This window comes from Colletotrichum phormii, assembly GCF_030913505.1.
Source record: "Colletotrichum phormii strain CBS 102054 chromosome Unknown BDP81scaffold_7, whole genome shotgun sequence".
Classification (NCBI taxonomy): Eukaryota; Fungi; Ascomycota; class Sordariomycetes; order Glomerellales; family Glomerellaceae; genus Colletotrichum; species Colletotrichum phormii.
The window spans coordinates 159764-180717 of record NW_026851449.1 but is presented as its reverse complement, the minus strand read 5'-3'; the positions used below and the strand labels follow the sequence as shown (position 1 = coordinate 180717).

The 20954-nt window shown below is 50.8% G+C and overlaps 7 protein-coding genes across 7 annotated transcripts; 6 read left to right on the top strand and 1 right to left on the bottom strand.

The window, feature by feature from the left end:
- The first annotated feature begins 194 nt into the window (after positions 1 to 194).
- BDP81DRAFT_200899 (glycoside hydrolase superfamily) lies at positions 195 to 2401 on the top strand. The gene is made up of 5 exons (XM_060582541.1): positions 195 to 514; positions 584 to 871; positions 929 to 1433; positions 1486 to 1602; positions 1659 to 2401. The coding sequence occupies exons 1-5, from the start codon at positions 440 to 442 to the stop codon at positions 2249 to 2251; spliced, it is 1578 nt and encodes a 525-aa protein (XP_060446656.1). The 5' UTR covers positions 195 to 439; the 3' UTR covers positions 2252 to 2401.
- Positions 2402 to 2787: 386 nt separating this feature from the next.
- Positions 2788 to 5299, top strand: BDP81DRAFT_345732 (uncharacterized protein). The gene is made up of 4 exons (XM_060586099.1): positions 2788 to 3904; positions 3960 to 4046; positions 4106 to 4882; positions 4948 to 5299. The coding sequence occupies exons 1-4, from the start codon at positions 2811 to 2813 to the stop codon at positions 5147 to 5149; spliced, it is 2160 nt and encodes a 719-aa protein (XP_060446655.1). The 5' UTR covers positions 2788 to 2810; the 3' UTR covers positions 5150 to 5299.
- A 1771-nt stretch (positions 5300 to 7070) lies between these two features.
- On the top strand, positions 7071 to 8427 carry BDP81DRAFT_423984 (C2H2 type zinc-finger-domain-containing protein). Its single transcript, XM_060590113.1, has one exon. It carries the CDS (start codon positions 7175 to 7177, stop codon positions 8162 to 8164), a length of 990 nt encoding a protein of 329 aa, XP_060446654.1. The 5' UTR covers positions 7071 to 7174; the 3' UTR covers positions 8165 to 8427.
- Positions 8428 to 9875: 1448 nt separating this feature from the next.
- On the top strand, positions 9876 to 11083 carry BDP81DRAFT_448152 (uncharacterized protein; the record flags this gene model as incomplete). The annotated part of the gene is made up of 2 exons (XM_060592259.1): positions 9876 to 10071; positions 10671 to 11083. The coding sequence occupies 2 exons, from the start codon at positions 9876 to 9878 to the stop codon at positions 11081 to 11083; spliced, it is 609 nt and encodes a 202-aa protein (XP_060446653.1).
- A 2965-nt stretch (positions 11084 to 14048) lies between these two features.
- On the top strand, positions 14049 to 16587 carry BDP81DRAFT_515608 (uncharacterized protein; the record flags this gene model as incomplete). The annotated part of the gene is made up of 4 exons (XM_060595859.1): positions 14049 to 14598; positions 14628 to 14972; positions 15058 to 16165; positions 16195 to 16587. The coding sequence occupies 4 exons, from the start codon at positions 14049 to 14051 to the stop codon at positions 16220 to 16222; spliced, it is 2031 nt and encodes a 676-aa protein (XP_060446652.1). The 3' UTR covers positions 16223 to 16587.
- Positions 16209 to 17410, bottom strand: BDP81DRAFT_480173 (glutathione-dependent formaldehyde-activating enzyme). Its single transcript, XM_060594915.1, has 3 exons — positions 16989 to 17410; positions 16640 to 16913; positions 16209 to 16578 (listed from the first exon to the last, which is right to left on the bottom strand). The coding sequence occupies exons 1-2, from the start codon at positions 17101 to 17103 to the stop codon at positions 16651 to 16653; spliced, it is 378 nt and encodes a 125-aa protein (XP_060446651.1). The 5' UTR covers positions 17104 to 17410; the 3' UTR covers positions 16209 to 16578; positions 16640 to 16650.
- Positions 17411 to 18435: 1025 nt separating this feature from the next.
- Positions 18436 to 19254, top strand: BDP81DRAFT_316227 (polysaccharide deacetylase; the record flags this gene model as incomplete). The annotated part of the gene is made up of 2 exons (XM_060584159.1): positions 18436 to 19126; positions 19181 to 19254. The coding sequence occupies 2 exons, from the start codon at positions 18436 to 18438 to the stop codon at positions 19252 to 19254; spliced, it is 765 nt and encodes a 254-aa protein (XP_060446650.1).
- Between the last annotated feature and the right edge of the window lie 1700 nt (positions 19255 to 20954).

Below are 20954 nucleotides of genomic sequence, written 5' to 3'. Positions count from 1 at the left end.
TTGCCCCTAGCGTTCTTTGAGACCTCCGGCTGATGTCGTCCGTCGTCTAGGCTATGCGGGGCTGCCAAATGAGTCCCCCGAGTCGGGAACGTGGGGGCCGGGGGAGCGTCGAAGTCTGCCCCGACAGCGCGGGGGACTTTCGGTCGCGTGTTTGGTTTCGGCGGCACGCATGTGCGAGTTTACTCGACCGACGAGTTACTCGAAGACGATTATGGGACGTCATGTGGACTAACAGACTGTGGACCTCATGCGTAGACTCCGCAATGCGAGCGATGGATCCAGCGAGGCTCTGGCTTGGTGTTGTTGGGAACATGTGAACGGTCCTATTTAGAAGCTTGAGTTACCCTTGGTGTTGTCTGGTCTCTGTCCCTTGTTCCTGCTATCCTCGCTCAGTTTCGCCCAACGTCACGATAGTTGAGGCACTCACCTGACTGCAACAATGTCAAACGGAATCCTGAGAACGTCCGGCTCCAGCATTGTCGATGCTGAGGGCAAGCCCGTCCTCCTTCGCGGCGTAAGTGACCCCGACTTTGTGTCCATCAAGCGCCCGAAGGCCAAATACTGACTGATGTTTGCAAAACAGACGGCCCTCGGTGGCTGGATGCTCATGGAGAACTTCATGAACGGCTTTCCCGGCCGTGAACACCAGATTCGAGCCGCTTTGTTGAAGGTGCTAGGCAAGGAGAAGTGTGACTTCTTCTTCGACAAGTTCCTTGAATACTTCTTCACCGAGAAGGACGCCGAGTTTCTTGCCTCAATTGGATTCAACTGCATCCGCTTGTCCTTCAACTACCACCATTTCGAAGATGACATGAATCCCTTCGTGATCAAGGAGGAGGGCTTCAAGCATCTTGATCGCGCAATTGGGATTGTACGATTCTCCCATGCTTCTCGCATTCTTTTTCCTGGCTAATGTCTCTACTCGCAGTGCGCTAAGTACAACATTTACACAATTCTTGACCTCCACTCTGCCCCTGGCGGTCAAAACCAGGACTGGCACTCCGACAACCCGACCGGCTACGCCGCGTTCTGGGACCACAAGCATTTTCAAGACAGAGTCATCAACCTGTGGCAGGTGATCGCGAAGCGATACAAGGGAGACCCGTGGATTGCAGGATACAACCCCCTCAACGAACCCGCCGATGTCGAGTGGACACGTCTGCTCGCCTTCTACGACCGCATCGTCCCCGCCATCCGCGAGATTGATCCCGAACACATTCTCTGGCTCGAGGGCAACACTTTCAGCATGGACTTCTCCGGCTTCACAAAGGTGTTTGATAACTCTGTGTACGCTGTGCACGATTACTGTGGATTTGGCTTCCCGAACCGCATTGGCAGGTATCAAGGCTTGCAAGATCAGGATGCCTATATTCGCCAGATGTACGACCGTAAGGTTGCATTCATGAAGGGGCACAATGTGCCGATCTGGAACGGTATGAAGAACTTTTGACCCTAGCAAATAAGCTACTAACTATCAGAGCTTAGGTGAATTCGGTCCGATTTACGAACGGAAGGAGTATAATCCGGATTACGAAGAGCACAACGAGGAACGGTACAAGATGCTCGACAAGCAAATGGCCATCTATACCGACGAAGGCATTGGTGAGACAACTCATGACGCGAGTTCTTTAAACATTTGCTAATTGCCCCATTCACAGCATGGAGTATCTGGGCCTACAAGGATGTCAACGTCATGGGCATGACCTACCTATCCCCCGACTCCGCCTGGCTGAAGCTCCTCGGCCCCATTATCCGCAAGAAGCGCGACCTCGCCGTCGACAGCTGGGCCTACGACGACGCACATCTCCAACCCAACCTCTTCGGCCCCCTGCACAAGTGGTTCGAAGACAATGTCCCCGCAGAATACAATAAGAAGTACCCGTGGCAGTGGCGCATGCACATGCACGTGTTCCGCGGAATCCGCGGCATCACCATGACTGAGTACATGATTCCTGAATGGGCCAACTACTTCAAGGACAAGACATTTGAGGAGCTTGATGAGCTTGCTGCCAGCTGGAAGTACGAGAACTGCGTTCAGCGCGAGAGGTTGAATGAGCTGTTGAGTCTCTATGCCCCCATGGCGCCTGGAGACAAGAGGTTGGAGGGTAAGGTGATTCCCTCAGAGGTTGAGAAGGAATCAGGAAAGCTCAAAGAGACGGTGTCTGGAGTTGGCGTTTTTGAGCTGGCGCCGGATGAAAAGAAGAAGAGTTTAGCTCAGGCTACTGCAACTCCCGTTGCTGTTGCCTCATGATCACGATGCCTTCACAAACCCTGAATTTATAGGGATGGGGGTGTCTGGATTGCATAAACTGGCGTTATTTGATATCATCAATAGAGATTAACATGGCTTCTTCACTTTCATTCAATTCATACTTGATGTCTCTCATATTGAATTCAATGGCTACTTGAAGTCAACATGAAGACTGAGGTTTTCTCTGCTTGCATATCTCCAACCCGGACTCTATTGGCGGCTTCTGAGACAAGATCCTCGCTCAGTAGAACATAGTTACTTACCGAGACACAGACTACTTAACTCAAACGGTTCATCATCCACAGATGGTTCTTCACGCGACAGAGGCCTGGCCGTAGTCCGAATAGTTCGGACAGACCTCCGGCAAGATCCCGGGCTCGGCGACGCTAGGACAGCCGGGGAGTAGCGGGGAAATTTCCCACGTAATGCCCCCCTGAAGTCACTTAAACTGTGGCCCCAACCAGTTAAACCCCGTCAAAAATTCCCCTTTCCACAGCTTCCAGTTCCATCTCCGCAAATCGCACAAATCACCTCGGAGTGTTCCGGTGGGCGGCCGATCATGAACGACTCCGTGCCGTCCTCTTCCTTCTCCGCGGCCCATTACTTCCCGGCACGGCGCCGAGTGTGGCAGGCATGCACCAACTGCAGGGCCCGTAAGACGCGATGCGACGCTGCCAAGCCGAAGTGCAGCCTCTGCGTGACCCAGAACGTGGAATGCGTCTACCGCGACTCGAACCAGCCGCGCATCGAGCAGAATACCAGGATCTTGTTAGAGCGTATCCAGATGTTGGAAGATCGTTTGCTTGCCTCGCCAGTGTTTTCTGGACAACAGCAGCAGCAGAACCAGCAAAATTCGCGGCCGTCTTTAGATACGCCGTCACCTCAGGCCACACGACATGCGACAACTCCGGGATCGGGGCCTCGCACACAGCCCGATGCAGCTCTCGATTCGACATCTTTAAGAGACCAAGCGGATGCAGTTCATACGAGGAACCCTGAGGGAGATGCTCAAATTCCAATCCCTCTATCCCATACAGCAAATGCGAATCACGTGTTTGAGTGGCCGATAGTAAAGCAGTTGCTATCAGAAACGGACATGGAACCATCACCACCACGGCCAGCGTTCTCAGGAGGACTACGCTCAGCGGAAGCAACTGACATTTTCTTCTGCGAAAGGTCAGCTGCAGACTCTGCAACTTGTCCTCCAGAGTCCTGGAGATTGTTCCAAGACCGCAGTCTCCCAGTCTCCATCGATGCCGCTGATCGATATCGAGAGGTGATTCACGAGTACTTTGCCGAAGTGAACATCTTCTTTCCTCTTCTCTCACCAGAGGATATTATCCAGACTTTCAACGAAGTAGTCGCCTCGGAGAAGACTGCAAGTGTAGTCGCACCCCTTACTGCGCCGTCTCGGTACTGCTTACTATTGCTGGTCCTTTGCATGGGATCATTTGTCTGCACTGGGGACTATCGTATCTCATTAGATAAAAGAGCAGGCCGAGACGAAGGTCTTCAACAAAGATCCGTGAGTTCTAGCATCATTGGGGACTTTCCAGGGATCGATGAACAGCTGTGGCGGAAAGCGCGGCTATTGTTGGGGTTCATATCTTCCAAAATCAGCCTCGAAGCAGCACAATGCACGATGTTGGCAAGGTCAGAAGCGCGCCCACGTTCTGGGCAATTGTCTATCTAAACTGACAGCTTGCAGTTTATACAATAATGCGAACGGTAGAGTGGCAGACTCATTCCATTGGGCACATGCAACCGCCGTGAAGTGCGAGGCGCTCACGAGAAGGTAATTTGAGAGACGCCCGATTGACTCATAGAAAGCAAGCCTTTACTGATACAAAACAGAGCTGCCATAGCCGGAGACAACAGCGAGAGATTCTCAGATGCCTTCCGCAGACTCTTCTGGGTCGCTTTGATTTACGAAGGAGACTTTGTGTCCGAGATCTCGATAACATTACCATCAGGCATAGCGAGATACGAAGACGTCGTGCCCTACCCAGCCCCAGAAACACCCAAACAGCACAAAGACTTCACCATGGCCCAGACGACCCCGGAAGCCGAAGTGACGAGTCCGGCTTCGACGTCCTTCTACAGAACCGAGGAACTAGTCGCCTTCCAGATCAGTACCAACGCGGCTATCAGGCGTTTCCTCAATCGAGTCAACAGCGTAGTCTTTGACAGCAAAGACCAGTTCCGTATGACCCGTACCGACTACGCAAACTGGCTACTGCGTATCACGGAGGATCTCTGGTCATACCACGGCGCGCTCTATCGCAACCTGCCTGATTTCTTACTCACGAGCCAGCCTAGAAGGACGCCCGGGCAGCAACTGGAGAATGCGAGCTCGCCCATGACGCCGGGCATCATCAGAGTTGAAGAATTGGGGAATAATCCGTGGAATGTGCTTAGGCTCAAGGGCCGGTATTATGCCGGACAGTACATCATTCATCGCCCTTTCATCGAGTACGTGATGTTGAACATGGCGCATTTTGAGACGCATCCGTGTCGAGAGGCGATATTAGAGCGGTGTCGATTGTGCTTGGAGGGGTGCAAAGGGTTCATCAATGTTTTCGATATTGACCCTGCTAACAGTCTTACTGGCTTGTTCGCCGGTGGTATGGTGTAAGTGTGGACCACATTGCTGCAAGCTCTTTTCTGGTAAAGACCCATTCCTAACATCCCCATAGGACCTTTACCATGGTTATCATCCTTCGCGTGGCGACGATGTGCACGGTCTTCAGAGATATTCTGCCAGAGGATATCGAAGGGGCAATGTTCGTAGGAACGCGGAATCTGCGGCGATTCAGTATTAGCGTGAAGGAGTTTGAGTGGCACTTGAGTGTATTGGAAAGGCTGGCGGCATCTTGTAAGAATAGGATGAGTGCTTAGCCGAAAATCAAACGGAAAAGGCAAAAAGACTGAGGCAGGGAGTTGCAAGATCTCAACGAGATATACACAAATCTTGCTTTACACAAGTGATAGTTAAACAACACCTCATAACGTTGTGTTAGTCTCGGCCCAGAATTTGATCGTAATTCAAGGGGCACATCGCCCAGGCCGTTAGGCACGTATGCTGACTTTACTTGCTTACTTGACCTAGATAAGTTTCGATATTGGTGATAGAATCACATGTTGCGACGTATCACGTTGTTGAAGGCTGTCTTCTGCCCTCCGAATAAGGTTTAGTCTAGCTATCTGCGTGTGTTTCCCTAAATCCTGTGTGCCATATGGAGACAAAGCCAACTCTGAAGAGCCGATTGCAGTCCCGATCGACCTCGCAAAAGCAATCTGCCAAGCTCAAGGTGCCGAGTTGTCTCTATGTGGGGCTATCGCGAGGTGAAAATTACCTAAAGATTCAACTTCTAGGAGCCTCAATATCTAGCTTTTATTACTGTACATTTTCGTTTCCTATACGTCGATCAGACAGCAAATGCTTCCATTTCCTTGGGTCAGGTGGCACATCAAAATGCTGAAAATTGGGCTAACTGACTCAATAAACGTGGGCGGAGTTTCGTCTAAAAGAGTAAGTGGTGTCAACTTGGGTGCCATCCAAACTTGTGACGTCGCAGGTCGCTGTAAGCGAAGCCAAACCTATCGAGACCGAAAGCGAATTAGTGAAGATCTCGTCTACACCGGCTACGACTTGAAAGGTGATATTCTCAGGATTAGGAAGTTGGTTAAATAGGAAAGCACATCTCAAGTGTTAAAGCCGTTTAGGAAAACAACTCATCAAGCATTTCTATTCACTCGCGCTGGATTCGCATATCTCTTGCTTAATCAATTCTAGTTCCTTTTGCTCTACTTCCCTGATTTTCACCACCAGGCGCTTCTTAAGATCCCGGACTCAACACATATCAATCATTTATTTCGTCAACGCGCTCCAAAAATGAAGTTCTTCACCAACGCCGCTATCTTGGTCTTGGGGCTGACTGCCTCTGCCTTTGCATGTAAGTTCACTCGTCCTTTGCCGCGAAATCTCTCATCGAAATCGCGTGCTAACATTGCTGCCAAAAGCTCCCCAAAAGAAGGGTGGTGGCGTCGCAGGTCAGGCCTGCACTGATGGGACCTTCAAAGGAACTTGCTCCGCAGATGGTCGCTGCGGATTGGAAATCCCACCCAATGAGTTGTCGAGCCAGATTGTCGCTGGTCAATGTGGACGATAATTGGTGTACCCCACTGTTCCAACTCCATCGAAGAGACAACTAAATAGGGCAAATGGATGTATCCAATACCAAATGCACTAATTGCCTCGAGCAGCACCTCTGAGCTTGTGACAGTAGTAGTGGTCTCTGTGTTGCTTGTGCTGTATGTGAGTTGAGTGGGGGCTATCTCTTCTTCAGACTCTCGGCTACTCTCGGCCAGTCGCGGCTCTTGACTTCTCAGTCTTCTGATGACAACGCTCAGTTGAGGCGCATGTCAGAATGCGAGAAGAGAGAAAGAACGGTTTCAGGGTCTTCGACATTCTTGGTCTGTCCCACGTTCTTGAGTGAGTCAATGTGCAGCTGATTGGTAGAACACCGAATGTGGCTGCATCGTTCATTATGAATCATACCTCGTCAGCGAGATACTAAGATTTCATTGGCAGAGTCCTAGAGTTATAGTGGAACGGGTCATTCATGGCGCGCATTCGAGGCCTGCATGGGCTTAGTCCAGCGGCTTAGACTTCCCGGCGGTTTTGAGAGCTGTTGATGCTCGCAGAGCCGTCTAGTCGAGGTAGTCCCAATACCTGAAGATTCTGTCATCGCATATCATTATATAACCCTGAACAGGATACTGAAGAAATCAGTTCGTTCTTCAATTCAATCAACAACAGAAGTTCAGTTCTTAAGTAGAACAAGAGGATTTCCTCCCGCCACCTCCTACAACTTACCTTAGACTAGAAGCCCCCTCCACACAACCGACTCCCTCTTATAAATGCCGGGTGCAACTACAGCAACAAACACAAAAACAACCATGCCGCTTTTGAATTCAATGGAGTGGCCCTCAAAACAGAAGAGCAATGTCACAACGACTTTCTCAAAAGAATCAATGGACTCCCACAACGCGGCCATGCAATCATTTACTCCCGGGCAGTGCCTTTTCTGCCCCAATCTCTCACGAGACTTCCATGCCAGTGTAGCCCACATGCAAAAGTCACACGGCCTATTCATTCCACACCGGCAACATCTAGTCGTCGACCTGGAGACTCTCTTCAAGTACCTGCACCTAGTCATATTCGATTACCGGGAATGTTTGCACTGTGGGACAGAGAGGACAACGGTACAAGCCGTACAACAGCACATGATCGGCAAGGGTCATTGCAGGTTTGATCCAGCAGAACAAGACTCCGAATTCGCCGATTTCTACGACTTCACTTTCTCTGAACAGGCAGACAAGGAAGAGAGCGCACGTGGCTTTGAGAGTGGCGAAGAAGAGTGCGATGGGCAGAACGTGCCATCAAGCCCAAGTCGACAGCCGTTACAGGTTGACGAGGACTCCCTTCGGTTGCCGTCAGGCAAGATCATATCCAAGCGGTCATCGGAACAAACGGGGCCATCTATCAATAACCTAAGACGTCGAATCCGGTCCCCACCTTCACAGCTAGAATATGCCCGGGTAGAGTCCGAAGAAGAGGAGTCCAGTGAGGACCCGCAACACTCAGATCAGACACAAGCCCTGTCGAAAAGAGAAAAGCGAGAGAGAGCAATGATTACACATCAGCTGGCAAATATGAGGACGAACGATCGAAATGCCATGATGCACTTGTCCGCGTCACAGCAGCGTTCGCTACTAGCGGTGCAGCACAGGAACGAGGAAAAGGTGCAGAAGGAGGAACGCCGCCGCCAGGGCAAGATTGACCGGAAGGGGAATAAGAACTTGTATGCGTACTGGAACACTGAGACGCCTGTTAACCAGTGTGGATAGATCATAGACAATGGGCTGTATCCTGAATGCTTATTGTCGTTGTCTTGTATGTCGATCTCTTTGAAAAGTAGCCATGAGCTGCTAGTGTATTTGCAGCATTAGGAATGGGTTGGCAACCGTTCTTATCATAGCGGAAATGGAGAGAGGACCTGTCAAGCGTCAGACAGATTGGCCCATTACCCCCTTGCGCAGGGATTCCATTAGGACCGGAGACAAGAAGAAGGTTGCTCATCTGACACCTATGGAGTACATACTTGCCATTGTGTGATGAAATAAGTCTGTGAGCTGAATTTCGCTTTACAGGTCTTCCACGCATCCACTACAGGTATCTAATATGGAGGGTTCTGTGGCCCTCTCAGCGAGAACAGGGCGGCCCGATTTAGTTCTCTGGGAAGAAACGTACTTATGCTGCGTACCTCTCGCGGACTGCGGACTATCTCACTTAAATCAGACAACTTGGCTGCGATAATCGGAGAAGACTCTGTAAACTTGTGACGTAATTCTGTCTGCCAATGAAGCTGACTCGGCGTATATTGATTCCTGTTAACACAACGAGGTGAACGGCGCAGTATAAAGAATCCAGTAATCTTCCTGCGCGGAGTACACGTATATAGTGTAGTGAAGGTTACAGGGGCTCTCCCCTGTCCAAAAGACGTGCGCTATGTACCAATCTTAAGATTACCGGCTACTTCTGAAGAGCGAGACCGAACTACTCGCATACCTTCGGCTTCACGTATCGTGGATTTTCCTACAAAGAATTGTTTGTTAGAATGAGAGTCAGTACGTATTGTGGTTCATCAAGTACCAAGGGGTATACCGAAAGCCTCCTCTCAGACTGGGCCTAAGGTAAGTCTTTGCTATGAACCCTATGCATCGTGATGCTACACGCAGTGTGGTTATCGCTCGACTCCGAGGTAAGGGGGCACGAACGAGGTCCGAACAACATGGCAGGTGCCGGTGTCAGCAGTTGATTGCCCCCCTTGGAGTCTAAAAACCAAACTGGTCGGCAGTGGAAACAAAGTTACTTACCAAATCTGAGTTGTACGCATTGCCACACACCATTAAACAAACTTGATAAGGCGGCACAATGTCCGACAGGCCGCTCTACTTTGTCCATTGATGCAAACCAGGGAGCTGGATGGCTCCGTGCAGCTGTTGGCCCTCAGTGCTGACAACCTGACAAGGCCTAAGACTAAATCGGCATGCCTATCACCCTGTCAAGCACGTTTCGAATCGAAATTAAAGTCATGGTCGTGCGGCGCCTGTACCGTCCCCATCCCAGTCGCGCTACCTCATCCAGATAGCACATCAATTCGCTGAAGGCAGCCGTAGTGCGCCGCCCAGCCGGTCACTGTGTTTCAGCTGCCCGAGCCCGCAGAATAGGTGCATCCTCACCCCTGAAAGATAGAGCTTCCAGGGATCGACAGCCCCCGGGATGTGCGGTGGGTCTGCAGGGGCGGCGGAGGCGGCAGCGATGGGACGAACAAACGTTGAGATCGGGCGGCTCGGGGGAGTAGAGGTGGTTGATACTAAAGAAACGCCGATGACCTCCTTTGGTAGAAGACTTCTTTCTTTCGTGCTTTGACTCTGCCAGTGTGAGCTTGTCCTTCCTTCGTTCAGTCCCAAATTCGTGTCTCTCTCTTTGACGGGTTTGGTGATTTTCATTCGTTTCCATCTACTTCTCTTCTTCTTCGCCAAAAGCCACTTCAAGATGCTTCCTACTACTTCTCTCCTGCTTGCCGGTGCTGGCATCGCCAACGCATACACCATTGCTGTGGCCGAGCCCTTCATGCGCAAGAACATCGATCCCGTCGTCATTCCGGGCCAGTACAAGAGCCACATGCACACCTTCTTTGGCTCAGGCGCTGTCACTCTCAACACGAACACTTCTGCCGAGCTCCAGGCAGGTTGCTCAACTGCTGAGAACCCCAATGACTACTCTTCTATTACAAAGCAAGGTAGCAAGTGGAAGACATGTATAGTAGAAAGTAGCTTGATTCCTCCAAGTAGAAGATCCGTATAAGGTTCATATCTATATACCATATAAGATAGGTAATCGGCTTATATAAAGCGGTCTTATATAGTAGTAACTAGTAGCGCTATATATAGCGCTATAATATACCCCCTTAGTTACGCCCATATAGAACGATATTAATAAATTCTAAAGCGAATTTTAAGAAATATAGTAAATATAAAATAAAATAAATTAGTTATTTAGTAGTAGTGTTACGAGCTGGACAAGGCAACCAACTGTGGCACAAAGCAAAAGCTTCGATAATGATGACTCCGGCATCATTGTCCCTTGTTCTGCATTATATAGCTACGCGCCCACAGTGACAAGTTGCGGCGGGCGTAACACTTAATTCCTCTAAGTAAAAGATCCGTATGAGGGTCATATCTATATACCGTACAAGACGGGTAATCGGCTTATGGAAAGCGGTATCGTACGGCAGTAACCGGCAGCGCCACATGTGGCGCTGCGACATCTTCTTACTGTAAGCTCAAGCCGAACTCTTTGATGTGCTGGAAGTGATAGCCAGTTCTTCTACCATAAGACGTTCTCTCGCTGACATGAGCTCGAAAGGGATCCCAACTCTGTATGTCAAGAACGACACCGGCATGACACCCGTCCCCTTCTCCCGGTTCAGCGCCTACTACGTCGCCATCGAAAGCGCCGAGGTCGCCATCCCCCAAAACTACAAAACCGTCGCCGGAAACTCCAAGGGCACAACACAAGCCGACGTCGAGGACCTCGCCGGCATTCAATGGTTCTGCGAAGGCGACCCCACCGAAGAGGGCAAAGACGTCGCGGCCTGGCCGACGAAAACGTGCTCCACGCACTTGCAGACCCTCCTCCTCTTCCACGACTGCGTCAACGAGCAGACGCTCGAGTCGGCCTACTCGGGCACCCAGAATTAGAAGGACGGCTTCAAGCCCGCGAACCGATGCCCCGAGGGCATGAAGCGCCAGCCGCAGCTTCGGTTCTCGATCCGCTACGATCTCCGCAAGGTGCTTCCTGATGGATGGAATGGCACGCCGCCCTTCGAGCTTGCGTGCGGTAACTCATTTTGCTCGCACGGTGACTTTATCAATGGGTGGTTGCCCGCGGCTGCTACCAATATGCTCAAGGCGAACAACAAGCGCGAGTTTGCTGGCGTCGATGGGCCTGATGGGAAGTATAATGCTGGCTCCAAGTGTGGCGCCGAGAACGCGGTAAGTTTTTTTGTTCTGCTGAGACGAAAATGGGGGAATAGGGGCTAATATCATTAAAGAAGGACGCCGATCCCAACAACGGCACCTCCGACTACGATGAGCTACGCTTCGCTATACGCCTGCAGAAGGTTGACCAACAGCATCCCTTGGTCCTAAGGCTGCTGCAGCCAGGGCGGCAACAGACCAGGCTCCAAAGAACAGCTGGCCTGTTACCTAAGTGTCCAAGGCCAGCACTCCTACAGCCGCAATACCTCCCAGGGTCTTATGACCTTATAGTTACACAGACGAAGGATGTAGCAGCTAGGATCTTCCAGGCCTGGCTCAAGACTGTGCCAGGTCAGCATACAGTCGTATACTCAGACGGCTCCAAAGCTCCTGACGGAGGAGCTACAGGGTACGGCTTTGTTATCTACCGCAACAATAAACGTATAGCCCAGGGCTGCGGCCGTCTCGGCATAGCAGAAGTGTTTGATGGTGAGGCGGAGGGGGCGAGGGCTGGGCTCCGACGGGCCCTTCAGACCTTCCAAGGCCAGCCTATACACATCTGCATCGACAATACCAGCGTTATCCAGGGGATTCGCGGTAAGGTCCCAGACTCCTCACAAGCGGCCTTCCTTGAGATCCAGGAGGTAGGCAGGATACACGATATACGAACCCATTGGTCTCCTGGGCACCAAGGTATTAAAGGAAACGAAGAAGCAGACAGCCTAGCTAAGGAGGGCACAACCCTACTAGTCCCAAGGGGACAGCTAGCAACTCTTTCAGAGATCAAACGGCTTGCTAAGGAGCGTATACGTCGCCAATACAGAAAATGGTGGAAACGGGAGGCAACATCCTGCTATACCCAGCTAGGACTCAAGGCCACCCTCGCTTGCGCTCCCGAACTAGCCCTGCCGCGGGCTATCCTTCATCATCTCCTAGTAGCCCGATCAGGCCATGGAGACTTCGAACAATACCACCAACGCTTTAACCATACAGAAGCACTACTTACCTGCTCCTGCGGGGAGGCAAAGGCGGTAGACCATCTAGTCTACTGCCAAAAGACCCTAGTGAGGAGGCATCAGTGGCCTACCCTCCACCCTTCTAGCCCACTCGATCCTATAGGACCTGTAGGATCTCTTGAGCAGTACTATAAGGGGTTAATCACTGATCCTATTGGCTTCCAGGCCTTTCTCCGCGTGACAGACTTCTTTCAGAAGATCTGCCCGCGGTACTAAGGACTAGGTCTTGACCTAGGCCCGACTTACGAATTTCTCCTCCTAGAGGGACAGACGGAAACAACGGAACTAGGGAACCAGCGGGAACTAGGGACGGATAGAACAGACAGTAGCCCACGGGCAAGATTTGGAGGACGTTAGGAAAAGGCGTGTACTATAGAGTATATAGCTCGAGCCTACGGCCCTCCACGCCATATACCCTTCGGGAGGTCTGCCGCAAGGGCGGCTGCGCCTTTGCCGCTACGGCGTTAAATAGAACAAAAAAAAAATAAAAAAAAATACTACGATGAGAGCGTCGAGATGATGAGCGCCAAGCGCAGCATCGGCCGGCGCTCCCACTCTCGTCGCGCCTGAGAATGATGCCTGGGCCTCATTAGGTAGACTACGACGAGTCACGAAATCTGGGCCCCTTGGTGGCATTAGTGTCCATCGTTTTGAAGGGGACCATGGCATGTACAATATTGAGCTTCATGTACATACACTAAGTTATACATGTTGAGTGCAGATGAATGATGAAGAGGGGCCTTGTTTGCACCGACATGCTTTGAAGTACTATTTGATGATGACCAAAAAGACACGTCAAATCATTTCTATGACAGTAACTTGTGTTGATATTATCGACATTTTCTCGGAGCATTCAGGCTGTGCAACGTCGGATTTGCGGTGGAACAATCGGGAAAGGTACCCGTGGTATCAGCCTCATCATTCCATTTATTGAAGCTTGTTTTAAAGTACAACGTACAGAATGAGATCTGTAACTTGAATGCTGCAAGGAGTTAGCCCGCAGAAGTCGCATTCCAAACCATTAGCTACCAAGGGTTGAGTTTCTCCCTGCAGCACCGTTTCGCGTGACGAACAGTAATCACTGGGACTGGTGAAGACTCTTGATCTTGCCCACGGGTGTAAACAGCATATTTCTACAGCTCTCTGAGCACACTCAAGCGATTGTCTACACAAACCCAAAACTCGACGAGTTTTACACCGGACCAGTGTGGGAGCCGCTTTGTGGCGGGCTGAAATCAGAAATTTTGTTTCAATGGACATATCAGATTCAGCCGCGATGGCGGGGTGTCGACCACCTCAGTCTGTTATCGTGGCGTTTGTGAGGCTATCTATTCTCGATCTAGCTGCATACCTACATCGCGCCTCACGTTTCACAGCGTTCCAACCCAGTCTTTTCCCAATCATAATCAGTCCATGGTCTAGATGCTGAGGTTTCATGTCTCGTTGGAATAAGATTTGATGTCTTGTTTTAATATTATGGAGCATCTTCTCTTTGTTCTAATTGCTTCAAACACGAGCGACCCTGTATCGGACTCTGCACCTCGTCATTAGACCTTGATGTATATGTATTTGGGAATCAAGTCGTCTGCTTGCTGTTGTGCTGACGATCTTTCACTGTTCCATAACCTACTTCACACATCATCCACATCATCACCATCATCATTGGCATCATGACACCTCGTTCTATACTAAGTTTGTCCTTCTTACCACAGAGAATTTTAGCGTCTGTGTCGTCCTTCGACCATGAGGGTGATTTACCAGCGACTTGGTGCTTCACTTACCTATCGACTTATCTGGAGCCTACGACGATCACGGCTGGTCCGACAGGACTCGAGACAACACCAAACTCAACTTCTTCCGCTGATGCACCCTTGTCAACGGAAACAAACATCAATCTTTCCACAAATCCCACGTTTGGAGTTTCCGGAACGCCCACCTTCTCTCTCGACACTTCACTCTCGGCCACTGGCCTGTCAGCATCACGATCTGCACAACAGACTGCTACAACGGCAACGACCCCGTTGACAATACCTACTTCGTCCTTAGATCCTTCCTCATTCTCGGCCGCTGGATCTGATACTTCATCCATTCCACTTACCACATCTTCGCCTGCTAGTCTGACCTCGAACAGACAGGTCCCGATCACTGCCACTAGCTCTGGTCCCTTTACGTTAACATCCGCGCAAGTTGATCAACCTGTGATCCTCTTCGTTGCCTCAGGTCCGCCTTAAACGTTAAAAGAAATCTAGAGAAAAGGATGCCGGGTGGATTTGTGAACCAAAACATCAGTGCAGATCGGCAGAAATGCGACACCGCAACAGCTTTTTCCTTGGTCGCTGGCGAATTACTAGACAGCGGCGTTCCAGTTCATTACTCCCCAGGTGAAATCTATAAACCTCTCAATGCTATGGGGACGCCACAGAACAACGCCATCACAACCACATTCGACGTCTTTGAGGGGGTCCTTCGATTTTATCATCCATCCCTCCCTAGTACCCAGGCAGGCTTCTGTCAGGATGCCACTGGACAGGTCCACGTTACCTTCACGTCCCGTCCGCCTGATTATGATCCAGTATCTCTCTTGGCATACGGAGGTAAAGTTCATAGCTTCTCTACTTTGCGGGTCCGGAGGCTAACATTCATGGGATAGTCGACCTGTGTCAAAGCGGCCAAATACAGCTTCCTGGCTTGTCCAGTCAGGGTATCGCGATATCGACTGTACCAAGTGCAAATTCGATGGGAGTCTCCAGCACCACGAGTCGTTCCACCGCAATTATGCCGAGCGGGTCACTTCGAGACTCTTCTACATCATCGGACACGATTCTCCAAGCTATTTCGCCATCGACACTATCATCATTGTCACCGACCCTGTCCCCTTCGTTGTCCTTGTTGCCTTCGCCGTCCTCATCGCCCTCGTTGTCGCCCTCGCCGTCTTCAAAAACGACCTTGCTCACCCAGACTTCTGCAATGGCAGAATCAAGATCTTCCACCTCGATGCGCTTCTCCAATTCTACAAGATCGAGACATCATCATTTTCGGCGAGCATGTCTGACACTTCTTCAAGCACCTCGCTCACAACCAGTCTGTCCTCCACTTCATCCATTACAACTCCAAGCTTGCCGACTACCACCAGTTCGAGTTTCTTGTCCAGCAGCTCCAGTTCCTCGTCCAGCGCCTCAACCTCCTCATCCAGCACCACAAGCACGAGTGCTGCGCCCTCCTGTCTTCCTGGTAGCGAGTTCGCCGCATACGTCTTTGATCGACTTTCTGCGCCCTGCCAAGAACTCTTGCGGGTGTTAGGCGATGGATCCAAGAACCCACGAAACTTGAATTTGACTTTGCTTACCCAAGGTCAAACGCCTCTTGGCAGTGGAATCACTCCGTTTATCTCATATACCAACAGCCCAATTCAGGCAAATAATCCCGCAAACATTTACAGAGTGCGCGGTCCGTCAGGCACAACCTGGAGCAATTCGTGTGAGGTGATCCAACAACGAGGCTACCTAAATTTCAACCAGGCAACGATCTTTACCATCACTATTGATGTACCTGATGATTATATGTTTGTTTGGCTTGACGCTTCAGCATCATCAGGAGTGCCATATGTGGCCGGTAGCAGTCAGCTTGTCTCAGACACCTTCATGCGACAGAGCAGAACCAGCTATAAACTCGTTGTAACCGAAACTCAAAGATACGTCCCTTTCCGCGTATGGTTTGCCAACTCTGGCGGCCCCTGTCACTTCAATATGCTGCTGCCGGCGGTTGTCCGCTTGCCGCTTGTAGTAGTGTTAGTCACTTGGTTGCCTGTTTATTTAGTTCTTTCTTGTATTCTTTTGAGCCATAAACTGCGTTTACTTGTCTCCGCGATGCCTTGCAAGCAAATCCATGAATCTTTTGCACTAGTGGCCCTCTGTTGTGCGGTCCGAAAGACTCTGGACTTCTGCTCCTTGTCTCCGAAGGCCGCCTAGTAACAAAATTGGCTGCGGCCTTTACCGTTAAAGTGTTAAGGCACTCTGACGCCCTCTCTAAAGTAATGGCCGCGAGTAAGAAGATGAAGGACAGGCAATCAAACGATTACTGATAGGGGCGTGCATAAGCAATATTGCACGGCATCCTGTTTGTGTACCGTCCAATCTATTCCCGACAAGACGATAAAACCAGCAGCCAATAACTTGTGTGCCCTAGATCCGTGGACATTCTCTATCCGAACAGATGAGCGTCTTTACAAAGTCGAATGAGAACCGCCAACAAATATTCTTACCTTAGGGTTTCCTAAGCTTTTGAATCCTTGCTGCTGTGGGGCGTTGTAGGCGGAGATTCATCATACTTCTCGGCACCCTCAGGAACCTTCACTACCGATCTGCTCGTCCAGATATGCTTTCCACTATCCATCTTGAGTCCCAAGATCAATCCTCCTTTGATGCTGACCGTCGATTTGGGTACTCCCTTCTCATCGTGGGTGCGATGAAAGACTCGGGTCCCGCACAGCCGGCAGAAGTAGCAATCCATGTACCCGCCGCTCTTTGTGGGACGAGCTCAGACTTGGAGCTTTGATTCGAGATCCCCCAAGAGAGGAAAGAGGCCATTGGCGGGGAAGATTGCCGATGTACCGAATGCTGAAGCGGATTGCTTGCGGCATTGCGAGCAGTGGCAGCAGTAGAGATCGAGGGGCTCTGGTGCTGGGGTCTTGAACGTAACCGTGCCGCATTGACACTCAACGTCCATGTTGAGGGTAAAGTCTGATGCTCGGTTCCGGCCGGTCGAATTTACATATGTAGAGCTGTGGCGATGCTGTTGCCATAGGTCGGATATCGGCTGTGAAAAGTATCGTTTGTCGATGGCGAATGTGAACACAAATGAGAAGAAACACAAGCTTCCGCAGGCGCCGTGATGTTAATGTTCAGGCTTGACACGAAGGGCGCCGTTGATCAGCTGAGATCGCCTCAAATTAGATAATTCGCCATCGTTGATTGGCTGGTTTCTTGCGGGCGCGTGAGCTCAGCATTTGGATCGCAACCTTTTGACGACTAAAATTACCTTCAGTGAACAAGCGACCGCGAGTATGCACTTCACTCCCCAGTCATTTCGTGAAGTGAGATGAGGGAGAACGAGATGAGTTAGCAACGAGTCTAAGTTGAGTCAGCACTCAGACAGGGCCTCAAGCCCCTAAGCGCTCCCTTCCCCCGGCCAGGTGCAGTCTAAACTAGTGCGAACTTCAGCGCGTCACTGGTGTTCAAGCTTTCACATTTAGCCGGTACGAATAGTCGCATTGCAACATCACCATCACCAACTTCATATGGCTAAGAATCACTTCTTCCCCAGAGATGCACCTCTTCCCTAGGTTCCGGAAGATCTCATCCTTGGTACACTTGTTGCCGCTATGCCGATTCAGCCGCGCAAAGAACGCACGTGGACGTCTTCCCCGGCACCCAAAGAGCTGAAAAGTCTGGTTCCCTTCAATATGCGGAGAAACCATCGTCGTCTGAATAGCAGCCGCCCTGATATACCCCCAGTCAACCCGCCGGGATGGCCATCAGATCCCCGCCAAAAATTCTCCCTTTTGACCGTCACCCTCCGTTCCAGATTAAGCACCCCGCGACCAGGAGAAGAGCCTAAATGAGACTGCTCAATCAATGCTGTCTCCCGTTCCCCTTCCGCATACTCATCTAGATTGCTCTTGACCTGATGCAGTCGAATCGAGCCCCTAGAGGCCCCTCACTGCCGGCCTCGCGCCGTGGTACTCTTGAATCTTGCCCCTGTGAGAAGCAAGGTTCGCCTCGAGCCACGAAGCGAAGTCCCGAAGAGGTCGCATCCGGCCATTCACCCCATGTTCAATAACCCCACAAAGGAGGTTTTCCTGTATTTTTCGTTCTCCAGTCGTGACGAGATTGAAGTGATTCGTGTGGGCTCATCATCGTCTTTCCAGCTCGCCATAATGGGCATATATAGCCGGTTTCCCAGCCAGGTCATTCCTGTTTCCGAAAGCTTGATGTCCACATCCATCACCAGTTCCTTCGATACTCTTCTCTCTTCGACGAACGTCCCGATTCGCCCAGCATGCTTCTCGACACCATTGTCACCGGTCTCCTGATGGCCGCCAGCGCGGCTGCCATCCCCATCGAGAACCCCATGGAACTCATCAAGCGCGCCCCTAGCGCAGGCGTCGTGATCCAAAAGTGCGCCAAGTCCGGCGTCTTCGCTCTCGCCTATGACGACGGCCCGTACCAATACACCTCGCAGCTCGTCGACATCCTCAACAACGGCGGCGCAAAGGCCACCTTTTTTATGACGGGCACCCTCTACGGCTGCATCTACAACCAGCGCACCGCCGTCAAGAAGGCCTTTGACTCTGGTCACCAAATCGCTTCGCACACCTGGACGCACCCTTCCACCTTTGGCAGCCTGACCGCGGCGCAGCTCACGACCGAAATGCAAAAGCTCGAGCAGGCAACGGTCAACATCATCGGCAAGAAGCCCGCCTACATGCGCCCGCCATACCTCGCCACCGGCGGATCCGTGCTCTCGACAATGCAGACGCTGGGTTACAAGGTCATCACAGACGACGTTGACTCGGGCGACTGGAACGGGCAGACGCCTGCGCAGAGCGAGGCCAAGTTCACCGCTGCCGGCGCGAGCGGCAACGGACATATTCCTCTCATGCACGAGACCTACGCCACCACGGTGCAGACTTTGACGCCGTGGTTGATCAACTGGGCAAAGTCGAACAACCTGAAGTTGGTTACTGTTGGTAAGTGAATTGTTCTGGTAGACTATTGGGATTGACAACTAACGTGTTGATTAGCTGAATGTCTTGATGATGCCAGCGGAGCCTATCAATCCGGCTCTTTCACCGGCAACGGAGCGACTACTTGCTAGAGGGGCAAAAAAGGAGAGAACATTGACATCCCTAATGGGATGGCAACAGCCGTGTGGAAATTTCATGGACATATTATTCCGTACATACCTATGATGCCTAGCGCACGATGAAAATACGAAAAGGATTGATTCCTTGCTACAGACTATGGTTTTATATCTTCACACCATATGGTACTCCGCACATGAGCTTTAAGCACATACAAGGGTATAGGTACTGAACGTCGGCACACTTCGGATCGCGTCCAACTTGACTTCAGTGAGACTTCTCGCGAGCAAGCCCCACATGGTGACGAGGCGGAGGGGGCAAAGCATCTTTACTCCGGATCCCTAGCAAGTGGGTGACATGATATTGCGTCGATCGCGATATCATTACTCCCGATGTCTTATCTCTACAATCCTCGTTGCTAAGATTATTTTGCCTAGATGCTCTGCATCTATCTATTCTTCACTGAATATAACACGACGAGGAAAAGTGGTAGTACTGATGAGACTAGAGATAGGTTTAGTATTAAGGTAATTACTAGAGGCAGTACGGGCAGTATAGCTAGGAGTCAGGCTTTTTTAAACGGTAGGCTGTTCTTTCACTGACTACTAGTAGTTATAATAAATAATTTTTGGGCTTTAATTGCCCCTACGTGAACTCCCTTCTGATACTCCTATATCAAGACCATCATTGACCGCAAAATCGCACTCTATACGTCTTTGAAGAGGTCGATGTGCACAAGCTTCGAGAAATCAGGCTGGTTCTCGTCGATTATCACCCCAGGCTGCCTGGCCCTGCGAGCTGGGTTCTCCCTTCCACGCATCCGGGTTGCGGCGAGGCCGGCGTCGGTATCTAGAAATCTCACCTTCATAGCGGAGAGACTTCAAGAGTGCATTTCGGCACCAGTATATGGTAAGACTGGTATTTGCCTTTCCGAGCCGCTCAAACTCTGCTGTGTCCCGGCGATCGATCGCCTGACCCTTTGCTTGGTTGACCGAAAGGTTCTCTAGTGGGTTGTATTGGATGCTGGTTTGAAAGGTAGATCCTTTGACATCGAAGAAAGGGAACATTAGGTCATTGGCCTCCTAGTTGATGTCGACTTCATGGAAGATGGGCGCTCCTCTGTGGTGCCAGACAGGGATAGCGCGGACCGACTGTCCCAGATTTATCTTTTGTTTATTGGCCAAAGACACGCTCGTATCCTCTGTTAGGATACCAACCTGTCTCGTGGAGTCGCCGGCTTGTCTTTTCGCCTCTGGCGCCGGGAGGCGAATGGCCGTGTTGGTATCCCAGCCCGAAAAGACGAGCTCCCGCAGTCGCTTAATGCACTTATTGGGCTCCTCTTCTTCGTCGAATTCGGGCATTCTGTTTCGTTCGATGTACAACTCCGTCCACAATTCTGGGATGGCCTTCTGCGCAGGAGTCAGGTCTTCGTATGGACTATTGGACCTACTATACATGTAGGAGTTGGACGGAGTAGTTGGAGAAGGCATTCTATTACCTACCTAACATCTCTTGATGCAGATTACGTAGAGAATATGCCCAGGGCATGTTTTACTAGGGGAAAAAACAGTAATGTTGCTTATAGTGATGGAGAGTAGGTCTTGGTCTTATCATCGACTGCAAAAACGGAGTCGATTAACGTCGAAAGACTATCAAAGTAACGCAAAGAAAAGAAAGGAGTTGATTGTGGATTACACATGTAATCAACGCCACT

Bases quoted from the DNA above. Each gene is read 5' to 3' on its own strand.
- BDP81DRAFT_200899 (XM_060582541.1), top strand. From the start codon at position 440: ATGTCAAACGGAATCCTGAGAACGTCCGGCTCCAGCATTGTCGATGCT. The intron at 515-583 runs GTAAGTGACCCC...TTTGCAAAACAG, and splicing joins AGCCCGTCCTCCTTCGCGGC to ACGGCCCTCGGTGGCTGGAT. The intron at 1,603-1,658 runs GTGAGACAACTC...CCCCATTCACAG, and splicing joins CTATACCGACGAAGGCATTG to CATGGAGTATCTGGGCCTAC.
- BDP81DRAFT_345732 (XM_060586099.1), top strand. From the start codon at position 2,811: ATGAACGACTCCGTGCCGTCCTCTTCCTTCTCCGCGGCCCATTACTTC. The intron at 3,905-3,959 runs GTCAGAAGCGCG...GACAGCTTGCAG, and splicing joins CAATGCACGATGTTGGCAAG to TTTATACAATAATGCGAACG. The intron at 4,883-4,947 runs GTAAGTGTGGAC...ACATCCCCATAG, and splicing joins TTGTTCGCCGGTGGTATGGT to GACCTTTACCATGGTTATCA.
- BDP81DRAFT_423984 (XM_060590113.1), top strand. From the start codon at position 7,175: ATGCCGGGTGCAACTACAGCAACAAACACAAAAACAACCATGCCGCTT.
- BDP81DRAFT_480173 (XM_060594915.1), bottom strand. From the start codon at position 17,103: ATGGACGTTGAGTGTCAATGCGGCACGGTTACGTTCAAGACCCCAGCA. The intron at 16,914-16,988 runs GTACATCGGCAA...TCCAAGTCTGAG, and splicing joins GCAATCCGCTTCAGCATTCG to CTCGTCCCACAAAGAGCGGC.